The following is a 19,011-nucleotide window of genomic DNA, read 5'->3' as shown; positions in this document are numbered from 1 at the left end:
ACATCATGGTGGGGAGCACCTGGTGTAGGAAGCTACTCATTTCACAGCCACTAGGAAGCAAAGACAGGAGAGAATTAGGGTACCGAACTTCCCTTTCAAGGCATACTCCTAGTGACTTGACTTCCTGTGCCACGGACCGAGGACCAAGCCTGCAACACGGGCCTTTGGAGAGCTTTTAAAAGCCTAACAGTATCATTATGGCCACTAGTTATTTCCATAAGCACTCAAAAACACACACTGTCAAGGGGCTGCTCTTAGCAGGGGGACACTCCATAGAGTAAAACAGATGAAGCCTCTGCCCCTGTGGGGGTGGAGAGAAAAACACCACCAGGCAACACATAGCATGGCAGACTGTCAAACACTACAGAAGGGCATGAAGCAAAGGAAAATAGGGTGGGGAGAAGGTGCTACCTGTCAGAAAGCCTAAAATAAGAATGACCAATCTGATTTGGCCTAAGTGGTAAGTGCATGAGGATTCATTAGACTTCGATAAAGGTCATGAATAATGTGTTTTAAAATAATTCATAAACATGATTGGTAAGGAAAGTTATCAACGTATGAGAGTACTGTCATCCACGGTTATGATTCCAAGTCATGAGTTCCACACCTCTACATGCCCAAACCTCCCGCCTTGGGAGACTCATCAAGGGGCAGAGGTTCTCAAGGTCAAGAGTGGTACTCCTAGATCCTACCAACCCTCATCAAGTGTGCTACCAACCTAGTGGGGAACTTTGGAGATGTGGCGTCCAAATGTTGGAATTCTATATCACATGGCCTGTTCAAAGTTTAAGCCACCTTGTCCTTTTTACAGTTCTAAGAAAAATGAACAATCCCCCCAAACCCTGCATTTTTCACATTGAAAAGATAACAAAATGCAATTTCTCAACAAAAGAGATAAAGTGGCTGAAGTAGACTGCTTCTGAAACTTGATCAATCTCGATAATGAAAATACTGGAAAGATTGGGCCATTGCCTTACTCTATCATATTCGACAGCTAAACAAGGAGCATGTCAAACTATCAACCCAATAAGGAATCGGTACTTAAACCCATCTTTCTTTGCTGCCACATTTCCAAAACCACAGCAGCTTCCATCAATAGACTCTTCAGTTAAACACTGTGCTGCTTAGCTAAATCTAGACAAGCACCATCCAAAGCTGGCATGAGTATCACCAACAACTATGTCTATTTATAACACTCCAAATGAGAAAGCTGCCATCTGCCCTCCAGATACACACCCTTTTTTTTTTAAGCAGCAAAAGATGGTGAGGTTTGCCTAGGGTCAGAATCCCTTCCTGAGAGCATGAGCTACTAACCTGTGATGCATGGCATTCTATCCAGATAATACTAATCCATCATCAGGGACTTAAATGTCAAGGATCAGGATGAACGGTGATTCAGCACAGCAAGTTATCACAGAAGGTGTGGGAATGGGTAAGGTAATGCGCATCAGCACAGCTTTCTCAAAGGGCAGAAGCTGTGCAATGAGGTCAATTTTTCAGCACTCAAAACCTTCAAGGTATAATCTTACAGCATGTCCTTTTTTTTTTCATTTTTGGGGAGAGGGGTAGTTGTAGATGGACAGGATGGCCTTTATTTTTATGTGCCAAGGATCAAATCCAGTTCCCCTCACTCATGCTAAGCAAGCGCTCTACCACTGAGTTACAGCCCCAGTCTCCATGTCCTCTTTTTAATACTCTAAAAATTCTGATAAAGAAAGGTGGTGGCATTTTAGCAGTGTTGGTAATGGCTTTGAAATAAAACCTGAATGACTGAGATCACCCAGGACCCAGAGGACCATAGGGATGAACTTCCAAAGCTATTAGAGGCTAACAGAAAGCCAGGAACAGACACAAAATACTGGCTCAGATCCACCCAGGTTAGGGCATTTGTTATCCTGGAGGGCAATGGAGAAGCACATTCTGAAATTCCCCTTGAATTTTTCAGCACTGTGCCCTTTGCACAGGCAGAAAGGAAGTGAGCAATTGCAAGGCAGATTCGATTCCTGAGAAACACCATGTTCTGTGATCAGAAAGGCAGAGGACCTTGCTCCCAGCCAACTATTTCAAGAATGGGCTACTTCAGTTTCCCACCATGAAGTATGGCAGCCTGAATGGGAGAAGCCAAGAACACCTCTGTCTGTACATATGTGGACATGACTTTGGCTATAATCATGTACATATGAGTTCCTTCTAGATAGGACAGAGAAGCCTTGGAACCAATCCTTGTGCTAAGGGTTTGTTTTCTCTGATATCCTCTAGGGCGAGGGGGTGGGGGGGGTGGGAAATCACTGGTTGATTACATAACTGAAGCATCTATCACTGAAGCACCAGTCACTGAGTGATGGAGGACAAACAGAGGGTGTGGTCCTCCAGGAAGACTCCATCAGGGAGGAGAGCAGGGACAAATAGTTACAAATACTGTGAGATAGGAAGGTCACATGCTGGGAGTATTCTTTGGAAGAACTCCCCAGAAAAGGAGCCACAAAAGATGGAGAGACCGCCTATAGCAAGCTAAGGTGGCAGAAGGGTCAGCACCAGCAGAGATGGAGCACACTGAAGATTCTGACACCCCCACACAGCTTGGCCTCGTGTAGACCCCAACCCAGAGCCATAGTGGAGACTGTCCTATGGAGTGGTTCAGATACCTTCTCACTTCCGCTACACTGCCAAGCTAGTGAGCATGCCCCATGGCTGCCCTAACATTCTGTTGTCAAATGGTGCTCCCAAATGGTACCTTGCAAGAGCTGCCACTGCATTCAGTATCTCATACCCAGAAGCTGACACAAGCAGTGGGATCGAGAAGCTCCTCTCCACCCACCACCTTTGTCAGCCACATGAGAAGCCAACAGCACAAAACCATTTCTCCCTGCAGTGTCCTGCAATCAGGTTTTGTTTCCTGGTACGAAGACCAAAGTGAAGAAAACAACCAGTTGTTTCATCAAGAGGCTCCTCAGGTTAAGGGGAAGGTTGCCCTGCTATTGTCCCTCATGACTTGGCAGCTTGGAGGACACTCAGAGGGCACAAGGAAGCTTCTCAGTTCTTTGAGAACTCCTTTCTCAGTGCAAAGTCAGAAAACCTAATTTAGACAGATGACTCAGATGAGATGTCTCTCTTCTGTGGCTTAGTATGTACAGCAGCAAAAATCTTACAATTTAACACCTGCTCCAGGCACAGCTCCATAAAGGAGGGTCAGAGGAGCCAGAGCCTGGACAATGGTTCCAACATCTTCCTGCTAGGCACTGGAAAGAGCAGTTGGTTGGCCACTGTTTGTGGAGCCACAACATCCAGACACAGGCTTCATAGAGAATGTGCTAGCCCAAGCAGATGGGGAACAGAAAGGGCTTCTTACTAGGTCTAAAAAGCTAATATTTTAACTAAGTTACAAAACCTTTAGTCATTCTTTGTTCTAAGCATCTTCCACATTAGGACTTCAACTGATGTAGAGACTTTGAAATCCACACAGAATTCAGAAACAAAACCATCACATTCCACATTTCCTTTATTTTCTAGCCCGATAGCTACTGGAAACCTTTTGCTTTTGTCTACACGAGAATGAGCATTTGACTCAAGTACACTTCATGTTTTACAAAATTCCCATGAAACATGATACGTTAAGCTGACTATAAAAATGAAAAGCTGAATTATGAAAAGCAAACATCTTGAACGACTAAGCAAAGAATAACTGAGTAACTGTTTCCTGTGTCTTTGAAAGGAATGATATAGGACTGAACTACTTAGGATTTATCAACTACCTTTGGAAACATACTGCTGATGCAAGCAAAGTTGAGACGAGGGGAAAGGGACGACTTTCAGGATTCTCATCCAAAACTTAGCAGTGTTTCCACGTATATCCATCCTTGCTAGATGGCTCCTGTCCTAAGCCACTTGCCAAGTTCCTTGTAGTGAGGGGCTTTGGCCAGAGCCCCTCTGCCTCCACTGCAGACTTCTGCACAGGGCATGCAGAATGGGGGATGCAAACAAAGACGAGGCAAGACCACCTCTGCAGAAGGGCCCCAGTCCTGTGTCTTCACGGGCGGGATCACCCAAGATCTCTCTTCCTGAAATAGCCCCATATTTACACAGCAGCTGTGCTTGTTCAACACTGACAGTTTAGTCAGTTTTTTAATTTTCTGAATTGTCTTCCCCGTTAGTTGCTCATCTGTGTGTGTCAGCATCCTTTATCTGAATGGGCATGAACATCAGCAACCACTAAGACTCACATGAGCCCGTTTCCTTTGCATGAGGGCCTGCCCAGGTGGTATGAGATGACCATGGAAGAAGAGGCACAGTAAAGAGAGGAGTCCAGTTTGAATGGATGCTATCAAGTTGCCCGAAAAGCCAAGGAAGAAATAAAAGTTGCTGTCCTATGAAACCTTCACCTATACCCTCCCCCAAAGCCCTCTGTCTCTTCTGAGGTAGCATAGGCATTTTGTATGAATTTTAGCAAGTCCAGATGGTGCTGTATTGAGATTCTTTGTAACTATATTTGTTTTTCTAACTTTGTATTACAAATTGCCACAAACTTCGCTTAAAACATCATGCATTTATCATCTCAGTTTCCATGGGGCAGGAGGCCAGGCACAGCTTAACCAGGCATTCTGCTCAGGGTCTCACAAGGCTGCAACCGAGGTGTCAGCTGGGACTGTGGTCCCCTCTGAGGCTTGGGGTCCTCTTCCAAGCTCTTGTGGTTATTGGCAGAATCCATTTCCTTGCAGCTGTACAACTTATGGTGGCTTGCTTCTTCAAGGTCAGCAGAACACAGTCTGATTCTTGGACCTTCTTTTAAGGTCCCATCTACTAGGCCCATTCTATACAAGATAATCATGACTCAAAAAAATTTGGAACCTTAATCACATCTGCAAGTTACCTTTGCTATATAATGTAACCTGATCATGATTCCATGATACTCACAGGTCTGGCTTGCACTCAAGGGGAGAGGATTATGCATGGTATATACCAATTTGAGGAACATTCTGGACCATCTTAGAATTCCAATGACAGTATTTAAGCTACTTTCTCTACAATATTCTAGGCTCACTCTCCTTAATACCTCATTCTGGGCTTTCATCACACAACTGGTCATTAGTTTGTGTTCTCTGCTATCTTTTGTTGAACCCCCACATGACCAAGTTACATGAAGTGATCTAATAACACGAATAAGTGAATTCAATTTTGAGGCCCCAACCATAGAGGGGGAGGGTGGGAATTGACCCCAAAAACCCCTAGAATTCAGGGGAGGGTGATGATTACATAAACTTCCAAAGAGGAACTGGGGAAAGAATATAGGAAGACAAGTGGGACCAATAAGATACACACAGGGCACAAAATTTATGGACCTTGCTGGGAACATCTGTGGATACAGAGGAAGATGGGAAGGAAGTGAGGGTGGCCCTACCTGGGGTACTCAGGAGTACTACTGGCTTTTTCGTCCAGCTTGATTTGACCAATTAGCCCAAACTCCTGGTATTTCTGCAAGCCTTCTTGGGTCCCAGTTCTCAGGCTCTGAAGCTGCAAACCCACTACTGTCTGCTATGCATCTGGCCTCACTATACATATGTAAATTCCTGCATAGAAACTGCACTCTACCAACCCTTCCAGAGCCTGTAGATCAGCATGAACCAAGGGAAGTTTTTTGTTTCTAAACAGTGACCTGGCTAGGCTCTATGTTTAAATTAAGCCAATTACTTTTTCTGAAGTGACAATGGGACCATATACTTTTGTTAACAGTTTAGGGATCCTACATCAAGTAAGTATGAGAACGACAGAGGACCAAATAGCTCTGCTGTCATCACTTCTGCTTCTCATATTTTACTTGGAACCACAGGATCACAGACATGGAAAGGATCTGAGAAGTCATCCAGTAGCCCCTGACCCCAAACCAGCAGCCCTAACCCGTCATCTAATCTCTGCTGAAGGATCTCCAATCCAAAGTAGTGTTATCTGTGATTGGAAAAACTATTGGCCACACTCCTGTTTGAAATCAACTCAAAACATTTGGAAAATGCCTTGTATTCTCTAAAATAACCAAATGCCATATACAGTCTTCCTGCCCCCTCTCCCACCTCATGAGCTGTTGACAGACATCACTAATCAGCTGTGGCGCTCACTCCTGCTGATGCTGGATGTGGCTTCAGAATCCTCAACAGACCGCTCCAGAAAGGCACTACTGATCAGTTTATGTTGGCAAGGGAGGTCAACTAATTTTTCCAACTTGGTTCTTGGAGCTTGCCTTCAGTCAAAACCCACTTTCTTATAACTTATATTTATTGCTCCAAATCCACCTTTGAAAACCAACAATTTTGTCACTTCCTCCAAAACCATCCCCCCTTCCTTAGCTAACTGCATCTAAACTCATCCTCCAGTTGACCACTTGCAGGCTCAAGCCCAGCCCCACGAATGGGGTTCCTCAGAAGAAAAAGAGTAGAGCAATTCCGGGATAATCAGGGGGCCCAGCGGTGGCATAAGTTACTCTGTAGCTGGGAGGCTATGAAGGACTCTTCCCTATGTGAACTGGCTCCAGAAGTGGATCAAGGTCAACTCTCCCCGACTTTGGGAGATTTCAGCGTTAAGAAGCTGGGGGTAGGTGACGAAAGCACAGGATAACAAGATAACAATGATACTGAAAACCAAAGCAAATAAAAACCCTATATATTAGTTGATCATTTTTCATGCAACCCCCATCTCCCAATTACACGTCTTCTGAGCAAGGCCTGCATAGTTGTTGGAAGAACTTTTGTATTTACCCACAATCATTCAGTGAACTCCAGAACAAAACCAAGACATAGCTTCATGCATGGCTCCAGGAACTCCCCTCCTGCTCCTTCAACATTTGTCACCCACTATCTGTTGATTATCTATGAGGCACTAAGGAGCAGGCTGGTGCTGGGGCTGTGTTTGTACAACACTGTTCCTGCCACAAAGGAACTCCCGCTCTATCTGTCTCTGAGGCAGGTAAATAATGCTTCTCCATAAGGAACAGATTATACAGTAAAATCCATGTGTGCATGTATTTTATATACAGAATACGTGACCTTTAAATCTAGCAGGACCCAATGGTATATATCTTAAACTAGCGAAAGTTAACAAAAAGAAAATTCAATAATTTGGCATTTTTAGCTAAGAAAACAAAAACTCTGCCACAGAGTTTTAGAAACAAGACCGGGTAGGCTAAAGCTCCAAATGAACACATTCTGGTGCTCTCAAATTATCAGTACAGATCAGCAGCTTCCTCAGACACTCTTGTTTACTTGTTACCCCATTCAGCCAGTTTTCACCACATCCTAGGATGTTCCTGGCCTCAAGAACATTATAGAGCGAAGATGAAACCTGACAACAGCAAATATGGTATAAGAAATTAACCGAGGGTCCGTGACCCTTGGTGTATGTTCAAATGTGTTTCACCAGTGAGGTAAGTGGGAAGAGCAGACTATGCCCAGAGGGCCAATACACTGGGTCAAGAAAGGTCTCCTGGGGAATGTCACATCTGAGCCCTACCTTAGAGGATAAATAGCATGCAAAGAAAATGTATTACTGTTTGGATCCAGAACATCCCTCCAAAGGCTCATGTGTTGAGGGCTTGGTCCCCAATGCAGCAATATCCAGAAATGGGGCTTTAGAGAAGTGATTAGATCACAAGGGCTCTGACCTCAGTGGGTTAATCCATTGGTGTCTGGACTACCAGGAGGTGGTGGAAACTGTACACAGAATGGACATCGTTAGAGGAAGGAGGTCACTAGGGGTGTGCTCTTGAGGACTATCTCGTCCTTGGTTCTCTTCTCTGGGCTTCCTGGCTTCCGTGAGCTGAGCAGCTTTCCTCTGCTACACCTTTCAGCCCTGATGTTCTGCCTCATCTTAGCTCCAAAGCAGTGAAGCCAGCTAACCATGTTCTAAAATCTCCGAGACACTGAGCCAAATTTGGTAACGAGAAAAACACAATACAACATGTGAACCAGGTAAAGAGGGTGTTCAAGAACCTCACAGGCTGCAGGAGAAAACAGAACCCTCCCCAGGGACAGCAGGTACAGTCTCCAGTAGCTCCAATAGACTGGTCTATAGTGGCCCACAGACACCAAGTCAGGATGCAGGTGGCCCTACCCACATGGAAGGGCCAGGGCTTCACCCTGAGGATGAGAAAAAACCAAATGATTTAAACTATAGAGAACAGATCAGCAATGCAGAAGGTCAACGCATCCAACAGGACACGAAGTGGACCTAAGTGAAACAGGACTGAAAGCCAACAGATGAGTCAGAGGCTGGTAGAATGTTAGAAAAGAACAAATGGTGTTCTAAACTCAAAAGCCGTTCTGGGAATGAAGAGATGAAAAGACTTGGAAGGAAGGGTAGAGAACTCTGGATTTGATCGTTTACAATTACAGAAGGTGAGTGGTAAAAAGGGGTATGGATGGCCCCCAGGTGGCCGGCTTCAATGTGATAGATGACTGTGCTCTTTGAGATAAACCAAGTTTCAGGGAGCTGACTAGGGTGTGACAATATTGGCTTCAGGTTTGGACATGGTGAACTGGGGATGCAGAGACCCAGGACATGGATGAGTCAACAGGGCTGGAGTCAGTATCATCTAGGCTGTGGGACATCAGTGGCAGGAGAAGACAATATCAGGAAGAGTGGTTCCCTGCCAGGAGGCTGATGCAGTCCACCAAGAGCCCTTTAGACCAAAATGAAGGATTCTATGAACATACCCACTGTTTTCCTCCCAGCAAATCCTAGCTAAGAAAATAGTTTCAATTTTGCTAAAGACATTCTGTTCTATCATAAGCCTGGATTTCTAAGCCAAAGCCCTATAAAGGAAGACCACATGTGAGATAAAGTTACAGCCAAGGAAGCAATGATTATGCTTCAAGGTACACCTAGCCAGCAGTTCCTCAGGAAAAGCCTACTGATCAAGCAAAGGACACATGCAGAGACACATCTTTGGTCCGAGTAAAGTGGAAAAATTCTTGATGAACACACAGCAGAGTTCTGGTCCTGGAAAATTCCACACTGTGTATAGGAACGGCCAAATAACTCTGCTCGTCTTTCTCCCTCATCTCTGATAAAAGGAAGATGGAGATTCTGTAAGAGACCAATTCTGGAGATATCTCTGGCCAAAATAGACAGGAATGGTTCTTTCAGCTGAAGCACTCAGAGGCCCATTGCACAGGAGTGAAAAGGATTTGTGTGGGGCCCTTAAAACTAGCCCAACTTTCCACAGAGATGTGGTTGTATTTGGAATGCACAGTGAAATTCAACCAAGTTAAAATCTCACCTTGCCATTTCTCTAGGTAAAAACTAGGAAAATGTCTGGTCTGCAAGCTCATATGATTCAGCCTAATGATGCTGCAGGTTGGAGGTAGAGTTCTCCAGGTACCTCCAGCTATGCATTTTTTTTTTTTTTAATGAAGACTGATCCAGTAGGTTATTTGTCATCACTTAATGCTTGCTGCATTTAACAATATTCAGTAACTTTCTGCTTAAAGAATTAACACTTGAAACAAAAGTCTTCCTAAGCATAAACTCAGATTACCCAGATATGAGCATCTGCTAATTATAGGAGTACTTTGGAACACAAAAACCATCTTAATTAAACGTGCCTATCTCCAGTCAGAAACTGGCAGCAAATACCACTTGCTGTTAACAACGTGGTGCAGCTCAGGGGCACATTTGACACGTGCCTCTTCTGTTATATGCCTTTTCTGCCTCAAGAATGGGAAATGAAGGGCATCTGGTCCTGTTGAAGGTCAGGACCCGACTCTGCCCTTTCCTTCTTCCTCTGGCAGAAGCTCCCCTGACCACCTGCACCTCGTTCCTGCACAGAGTGCTGAGGGCTGGCAGAATGTTAGGACAGACCTTGAGCAGTGATAACTCAGCCAACTCGGCATTCCCAGGAAAAAAAAATGGGGAAACAAGGAGGCTTCTAAATGCCCTCCGGCAAATTGACCCAAATGACCAGAGAAGCACAAATGCAGAGGAAATCTCAGGAGACCTAAGACTAATGGTATAATGACTGCCTACCACTGACCCAAACAGGCCCATCCAGATGCACCAAAGACTGCAGCTGGTCCAGAAGGTACAATGAGGATATTATCTAGTACCTTTCCCAGAGGATGCATTGCTATAGGAAGTGATGCAGCAATATCAGGTGAGCGCCCAGGAGTATCCCTTGATCTGGGTGGGAAAGCTGTGAACCATCCCAGTTTGAGTCCATGTTTTGGCCCTTAGATGGGTTGGAATAGAGAGGACACAAGAATAGGTGCTGGCAGTCTCAGTTTCTCAGGAGGGTGCAGGCCTGCTGCAGGGCACACCAGGAACACAAATGAGGTTCCAGATGGGACCCTCAGAGGACTCTGGGGAAGCATTTCTATCACCACACACCCACAACAGCGGCACCAGAAAGGCATGTAGTGCAGGCTATGGCTTCCCTGGCCTGACCAAACTCGGCATGTAGCTGGTTCTACCTGGAAGCTGCATCCCTAGCTGCAGGCCATTGAGGGCAGACACTCCAGGACAAAAGAGCAGACACCAAAAACTGGCTCTGGCTACTCCAGTAAAGGAGTAAACAAGACAGAGACCACACCCTTCGGCTGTGAATGGCCTGGTCTCTCCATCCTCCCAGGCCCTACCTGCAGCTGTGAGGCAAGAACCAACAGAGAAGTCTTTGCCAGACATACTACCAATGTAATCACGAAAAGCAGGGAGTTTTAAACCTGGGAACACAGGGCACATGCCACTGGCTCTGGGAGGGAGTACTTCTCAAGTGAGCCTTTGTCTTTCCTGCGTGATTGCTACAACCAAGGACTCCCAGCCCCAAGTCACAGTGCTCCCTGATTGAGGCAAACGATCTCAAGGAAAGGAAGGAGGTGGCTTTGGAGGAGGGGAACTTCAAACTGAGTGGATAGAACAAGCAAACAGCAGAAGGACCCAAAAGAGTCCTCTTGCTTCATTCTGTGGCAAGCATCCAGCCCAATTCAAAAATGAGAAATAGGAAAGACCATCACTGTGGAGGGAGAAGAGGCATGAAATTCTACACCAAAAGAAACAGACGGCACCGAAAAGGCATCGGAAGTACATGGAAACAGTAGTTTAGGATCCTGGGTAAAGATGTCAATTCTTCCCATGTCAATTGACAAATTTAGCACAATGACAACTAAAATTACTTTTTAAAAATGACAAGTTCATTGACAAAAATGTGTCATCACCAAGGAAGGACACAGATGACTAAGAATGATACCCACCCCGGCATCAGGTAAATGAGCAGAAACAAGGGGCACTGGTGGGAAGATAATTTTGCTCAGCCAGTCTGAAGAGCAATTATTCAGCCTTAAATCAGGAAACATGCAGCTCCATTCCTAGGACTTCTGCCTGAATAATTCCCAGAGAATGTTATGCCAAGAGAATGGATTAGTCAGCGCAGGCAGCAGTAACAAACACCACGAACAGGAAGGCTTAAGCAACAGAAATTCATTTCCTCAAGTTCTAGATGTTGGAAAACCCATGACAGAAGAATGAACAGGATTGGTTTCCTCTCCCTGGCTGGTAGAGGACAGTCTTCTCCCTGTATCTTCACATCTTCCCTCTGCCCAGGTCTGTATCTCTACCCCCACCCCAAGTTGTTGATGGAGATTTATATGGGCTGCTGAGCATCAAACCCAGTGCCTCACATTTGCTAGGGATGACACATTAGGGAGCAGTAGGGACTGTGGCAACCCATTTCCATGTGCACCATGCACAGGGAGCAGCCTCTTCTAACTCCAACTATCTGTGGTCATGCCACAATGAGCACTATGTTGGCTTGGACTTTGAGTTCAAGAAAAGCTTGAGACCCATGTTTTTATGTCAAGTCTAACTTATGTTTGGAAAATTTGAGCTTTTTGAACATACTACATAGATCAAAAAATACCTGCAGGTCCAATTTGACCCCATAGGCAGCCAGTCTGTGACAGCTAACATGATCCCATGCTGAGACTAGTCACCATCACACTGACTCAGCAACGAGAGGGTCATCAAGCAAGGAAGGACTATCCTTGACACTGGCCTCCATCCACCTGGTGCTGGGGATGCCACTGGGACTTGTCCAATTGTGACATCCAGAACACAGCTGAGGCATGCAGCTGCAGTGATTAACCCCTGAAGTCCTGACCAAGAGCAGAAACCCGGCCCCTGCAAGAGGCAGAAGGGATTCCTCCAAGCCATAGTGGGGTATGGCACAGGTTTAGGAGGAATGAGGAGAGTCAGACTGGGCCATTTGATAGAAATCAGTAACCGAGAATCTAACCTTGGCTCAGGCAATGAGCAGCATACACTCTGGGCTCATTCCCTCACTGTGGGGTCATCTAATACCCTTTAGTTTCAATACCCACTTTGCTCTGAAACGCCAAATACAAACTTTCCACTTATTTTTCTGGGACAGAGGAAATTGGCTTAATCACCACCGAATCATTCTGTGTCCATCTGTTCTCTGATATCAAACAGCTTTTATACTAATTTTTCTTCTAATGATGTAGAGACCAAACACCATCCAACCAAGCATCCTGATTGCAGTCAGAGGATGCCCTAGTAGGAAAACCTCTAAATATCTTGCCCAACAGTGGAATAGTTAATTTGATTCCAGTTTCAAAAAGAAAACAAGGGCAACTCTAGATTTTAACATGTCATATCTCCTAGTTTTTACAAGTCAATACCCCTTAAAACTAATACACAAGGGCAAGGGGGGAAAAACAGCTCCAACTTTTCCTTCTAGAAGAAAAAATGTAAAGTTGAGTTTTAAGATCTTATCTAGCTTTAAAAATAATTGATAAAGACTGAAATATTTTCTGGTTAATTGGCATTTTGCTTTGAGTGAAGTAACCCTATCTAATGTCTCCGTACGCAACTGCCCATCAGAAGCAGCTTCCCTGAGATACAACCAGAAAGGGCAGCTAGGTTTATTGCTTTCTCTTTCCTCCTCCAGAGTATGCCACGGATATGCAGTTTCTATACATATAAGACATGTGACAACATAAGAGGCAAGTATCCGGGGGCAGAGTTGGCTCTTGGCTTCAGGCCTGATGTGGCACATGGTCCATAGCAGGGGCTCAGCAATGCTTGCGGGAAGTTCCCAGGAATATACCACTCTAGGTCCTCCTTTATATAAGGATTACTCAGTGCAGAATTCCACAGTACATTTATATTAAATACTGGCTATCCTGAAAGACTTTAGATCACTAGCTACTCCCATCCAAGAATAATAAGTCAGATAAATATTATTCCTCCGTGTTGTGCAGTTAAGGCCTCTTCCCGGCAGCCTGCTCACAGTTGTGGAGAGCACTTGGCGGCCCTGTAACTCAAACCTATCTTTACCTCTCGGATACACGTTCAACTGAAAGCAATGATTCCTGGGCTTTCATGAAGAAAAGAGCTAAAAGAGGGCTGAGCACAAAAATAAAGAAACCAGAAATGCTCTATCAGATACGTGAGCTATGCTAGACCTGTCTTTCCTTCAAGCCTGCAGGAGCCACATGTGGTCATTCAGTGCGACTCCACTGAGGACATGCCTCTCCAAGGCACTTGGCCAATGGACGCACCCTACCATTTGCAGCATTTTTGAAAGGCTGTCTTGACCCAGCTTTGAGGGCCTGGCTGGAGGTCAGTTTCCCCCTTCCTAAGCAGGCCATGAAGTCCAAACCCCCAACCACTAGCCATGTCAGAATGTCACAGCCCAGGTCACCCTACACCAGCCTTGATCACTCCCTTTACTCTCTGCCCAACTGTAGTTATTCAAACTATCCAATTCTACTAGCCTACTTTCCCTTCCTCATCTGTTCCTTCTCAGAAACCACAGTGAAGGTGCAGGCCCACGGTCCCCTCATCACCCATCTCAAGACCCACCCCTGCACCTTCCAAGTGGCCTAAGTGTTTTCCCCAAGAGCTCCAAGTAGCCAAATTGTAAAACCCTTTTCAAGTCTGTCTCTTGATCTGCACTTGGCCTCCCTGTTCCTCACCCAGTGTAATATGGTTGCAGCATGGCCCAGCACATACAAACAGTTCAAGGGTTGTTTTCGATTATACAGGCCTGGAGGCTGTCAGCAGCTGAGCACAACCTCAAAAAAGCCTGCATGAGAAGTTCTTCAGAGTCAAAGAGGTGACTCAGCATGTGGATGAAAATAAACGATTATCTCCCTGTATTAGAAGGAAGTCACACCAAGAAACCTGTCCATGCTCCAGAAAGTACGTTTGCTGGCACACAGTTCAACCAGATACATCAAAATGTGCTGATGGTTAGCACAATGTCTTGGTTACCCGAGTCATCTAAGACTCAGAGAACATGGAACAAGCTTGCCAAAGCACCTTGTGGGAAAGCACGTTGTCTTGCAGTGACCGGATGGCATAAGCACTCACTTGCTTTTCAGGTAATGTGACGAGCTCTCTGGTCTCCCATACATGGCTACTACTGGAAGATGAGGCTCTGGTGGTGATGATGCAAACACGGGACTTCCTCAACATCTTAGGAATTGCTATCTGCAGCGAGGATCTTGCCTCACTCACATTTTCTAAGTGGACAAAGAAGCAGCAGATGGTTCTCACGGGGTCATGAGTGGTCATTCTCATACTTCAACATTCAGTAAACTGCATTTGGCACCTATGTGCACCAGAAAACTGCAGGTTGATAGACTGCTGTGAGCATCATGATCAGCATGTACTCAGGTAGGCAGCTGCACTGAAGCTCCCTGTGCCAACACCATCTTTTGTTGCTGCGTATCATAGTCCACCCATTCTGCCATCTGGGACCTCATGCAGCCACTGAGCTTAGCCTGCTCCCTCATGCAGCTACTGAGCTTAGTCTGCTCCCTCATGACATTCTTTCAGCATTATAAAGTTGTGAAGAGGCTCTTCCTGCTGCTGACTAGGAAGGGTTCCAACTGTGTGGCAAAGACCAATAATAGGTCAAATGCAGCCTTTCTCTCTGCCTCTTCTGTTGAGTCCAAGAAGCCAAAACTCTTTGCCCACCTCCCTTCTAACTCAGGTGGTCATGTGATCCATTTCTAATCTATGGGACCTTGGGGAGAGTTCTGATAAAAGGGATCGACCACAGTGATAACACCAAGTCCCTCGCCCAGAATTGGATATAGATGTTTATACAGACGACCACTTTGTAGACAAGTACACTTACGCTCTTGAGGAACTGAGGAATAAAGAAACTTGTGGGTAGTTACCATGCTACTTCCATAGAGGTGCACCTGTTGGGATGACTTTTTTTGGGGGGGTGGGGGTAAAGTTAAAATGATGCATACTTTAACAAAAAGATACTGTCGGTTTGAACCCACTATTCAGAGTGAGATGATTTTAGGTATATTTCCTGTCATATGGCTTGATTTGTGACTGTCTATCTTACAAGCAATAAAAATCAACTAGGGGAAGTCGTCCTCATTTCTATGGCTTCCCCTTTTCTAGGTATTGGACCAGCCTGCATAGAAATAAGACAATGAGAATCCAGGCCTGTCCTGACTCCACACAGGAAGACAGCTGCCTTTGGATACAACACAGCAGGGCGGTTTGTGGTTAACTGGTCTACCTGTACCACTACAGTTTCTATGTAAGTGCTTAGATTATATGAAGGATAGGGATCATAAAACTCATCAATAAGGCACCTCCCATGAAAAACTTAAAACTAAGGACTTGTAAGTTCAGGAAAAGGCAGAAGATGGCATAAGGAGCCAAGTCCCCAGCCTCACAGACTCTGCCATGAACACACAACTCAAGAGTGCAGAACTAGTGTCTGAAGATACACTCTCCTTCACCCAGCATTTATCCAAGCCCAGGAAAGCAATTAACACCAACTTGAAAAATCCATGTTAAACAAGCCCTTGGGATCTCCCTAAGGCAATGATTTTCCATGAATTGAGGGAAGACAAACTCTACTAGACTAGACAGCAATGCCGAACCCAGATTTCATCCAGGCTGCACTGTTCAAACTAAGTCCAAGACTTTGAAGCCAGAATGACCCCTAAGGATTGTTCTTTATTCAAATGAAACATCTTAACTCGGATCGAAACACAATAGTGAAATGACAGTCATGCTGCCTGCCCGACTCAACCACGGTTAGATGATGTTAAGTTACATCTCTGGTTTTTCCTCCTCACCCAAGGAAAACGTTTTGAGTTTTTTTTTGTTTTTTTAACGTGAACACAAACATGCAGTTTGTGAGGTCACAGGCACAGGATGACAGGGAGCAAAACCACAACAGTCTTGAAGTGTCCCAATGCCTGGGCACAGCCACTGCTTGGCTGTACACCCCAGGGGAAGTGACTTTATTACGCAAAATACTACTTTGAGGGTTTCCCCCCCAACTATCAAATGGAGATAATATTGATCTATAGGAATTTTCTCCTCCTGTAGGTCCAAACTATTCACAGCAGCAAGTTCCCAGGGTGCAACTTAATCATTCCTGCCCTATCTACCCAGTTTGTTTTTCTTAAAAAATCAAACAGTAGTCTGATGAAGGTAAAAAAAAAAAAAAAAAAAACCACCACCCTATAAAAGACCATCAACTCTTAGCACAATAGGAATCCATGCTTTGATTGCCACCCAGGTGCTGCCTTATACATGTGATTCTGGAGGCAGCATTTTGATCCCTCTTTACAAGTGTGGGAGACCAACCTTACACATGACTGAGCACCTCAGCACCCAGCCGGGGAGTGTGACTCAGTTTCAGGAATGTGGCAGAGTTTCCCCACCCTTCTTAGGTTGGAGGTTCGGTGTCTCGTGCATCGGTGTGTCTTGCTACAGCCCCACGGGTGGAGCTATGCTCACTTATTCCTTTGTAATATAACCCCTTGCCCTGTTTAGGATAGAATCTTCCATCGAAGTGCCTTGTGTGTGTCCCCTTTTACTGTGCCCTTGGGTGTGGCCTACCCAGGTGTCAAACTGCTGACAGTGGACATCATAAAGATAGACACAGCCCCCTGAAACTTGACCCCTTGCCTCATTTGAATGGCTTCTCAATAAAAAGGGTCAGCACATGCTCTCGCTCTTCCTGTGGACCCTGAAGGTCAGATGAGCCATCACAGCGACCCCAAAGAAAAAGGTATTTGTGTCTCTTGTGTGGTTATTTTGCCCAGCCAAGTTAGCCCAGTTCAACTGGAGTGACCCGTGAGCCTTTTATTAGTGAGAAAAACCTGGCAACAATGCAATTTCCCACGCCTCAGACCTTTCCAGCTAGAAACAGGAGGATGTGATGAGGGGTGTGTGCCCTCACAAGAGCCCCAGGTAATAACTCAAGTTGGAGAAAAGATTTTCCTTCAAGAAATAAAAAGTCATCCTCTTTGGTTTGGGTGGCATTCTGCTAAAATGCAGACTCTACCAAGCCCACTTACTCTGAGGTCATTTGTAGGTTATTCATAACCTGGAGGAGGCTCCATGGGCAAGGGAGTAAAATAAACTCCATCACTAGTTACTAGGAGCTGCTACAAGCCTATGAAGATGCCATCTTCTGCCAAAAGGAATCTTTACCACCACACTCCGGAGTCCGAGTCTTTTAAAAAGCTCTCAGTGTAAGTTCCTGGGGAAGAACGCTGGCCTCCCGTGCAGGGGGGACTTACCCCTCAGGATGTAGTTCTGATAGTTCTGATCCGCCTCAGCTCCCACCTTGATCAAACACGTCAGACCTTCAGCCACGACAAATTCATGCACCAAATCCTTGTCATCCTGACAGGAAAGAAAAATTTTTTAAACTTCAAATATAGTCCCCCACCCATCTTTCATCCAGGCTGCACTGTTCAAACTAAGTACAAGCCTTTGAAGCCAGAATGACCCCTAAGGATTGTTCTGCTCTATTCAAATGAAGCATCTTAACTCTTGCCAAGGAATTTTACAGCCTTCACATTGTCACTTGGTGAAGATCAGTTATTGCCTTCTGGGCAATCTAATAAGGAAAGAACAAATGAATTCCTTCCCTATCAGAAATAGTGGTAGGACTGTTTTTCATTCTTCAAAAATTACCAGGATTTATGCCACCCTCCCCCACAGGTCACAGGAATTGGCCACATGAAGGTTGGCTGGATTTTTACTATAGGAAACATTCTATTATAGCATAGACCATCAAGTTAAGGACTCAAAGCCACTTCTGTGTTATGACAGTCACGGGACAGTAGTTACAATGAGACTTGCAAATGCTCTCTGAGAACCCATTTCTTCAGCCTTCTGTATTGTGCTGCTAGCAGGCCAAGGAAGGAAGCTGAGCTCAGGACTAGCCACACCACCCCTCAAAGAGCCAGGGTGGTCTGGGTCAGTGGAAGGCAGGACATGGAAAGAACATAGGTGACCTAATTCAGTGGTTCCCAAAGGACACAGACCCACAGAGAAGGCAGCAAGACTCACCTAGGAACTTGTTAGAAATGCAAATGTCTTGGCCCCACCCAAACCCAGCCTGTTGTGTTTAAGGAGCCCTCTGGGTGACTTGGAGGCTCCGATGGGTCTCATCCCTGACTCCTTCACATTAGGATCATCTAGGGAACTTTAAAGGGATTAGCAAGTAGGACCTTATGCAGATGGATTTGATCCGAATTTCCAGGGTAGGACCCTGGAATTGCCTGGGAAATCCTACAGGGCCGCCCATTCGAGAATCACTATTCTAATACTACATTCTCTTTACAGATCAGATAGTTTAAGACTCAAGAGTGGCAAAAAGTGCTTGACCAAGACCATTTAACCATGTTTGGCCAATCCCCAAACCCTGACAGTTCTTGGTACCAACCAAGTTCAGTGGAGCCCTATGAGACTGGTTTTTCCATCACTGCTTTCTCCATTGAAACTGGGAGCTCCTCAGTTGAACAGTGTGCCTCGTCTCAAATACATCTAGGATAAGGCTGGGACATCCATTATTTGATTTAACAGGGCAAAAATGAGAAACCTCAGTGATGTAAAGAGTAGAACACTTAATGGAATAATGAAACGGTTGTTCTAGGAATAGTCAGCAACCACAGTTTATCTCTAACAGAAAAAATAATTTAGACGAACTGGTGTAATTCTCCTGTCCCCACG

General features: G+C 45.2%; 1 protein-coding gene across 12 annotated transcripts in view; it reads right to left on the bottom strand.

The window, feature by feature from the left end:
* Nucleotides 1–19,011, bottom strand: part of Fhod3 (formin homology 2 domain containing 3) — a 461,034-nt gene that overhangs the window by 246,823 nt on the left and 195,200 nt on the right. For all 12 annotated transcript variants that reach the window (XM_046428243.2, XM_046428244.2, XM_046428246.2 and 9 more), the window contains exon 5: nt 17,571–17,676. In XM_046428243.2, the coding sequence (XP_046284199.1) occupies nt 17,571–17,676 (106 nt within the window). The remainder of the gene's footprint in view (nt 1–17,570; nt 17,677–19,011) is intronic.

Source organism: Marmota monax, unplaced genomic scaffold (assembly GCF_021218885.2).
Source record: "Marmota monax isolate L192 unplaced genomic scaffold, Marmota_monax_Labrador192_F-V1.1 WCK01_AAM20220418_F8-fsc00031, whole genome shotgun sequence".
Lineage (NCBI taxonomy): Eukaryota > Metazoa > Chordata > Mammalia > Rodentia > Sciuridae > Marmota > Marmota monax.
The sequence above is the reverse complement of the archived record's forward strand: the minus strand, read 5'-3'. Positions and strand labels throughout refer to the sequence as shown.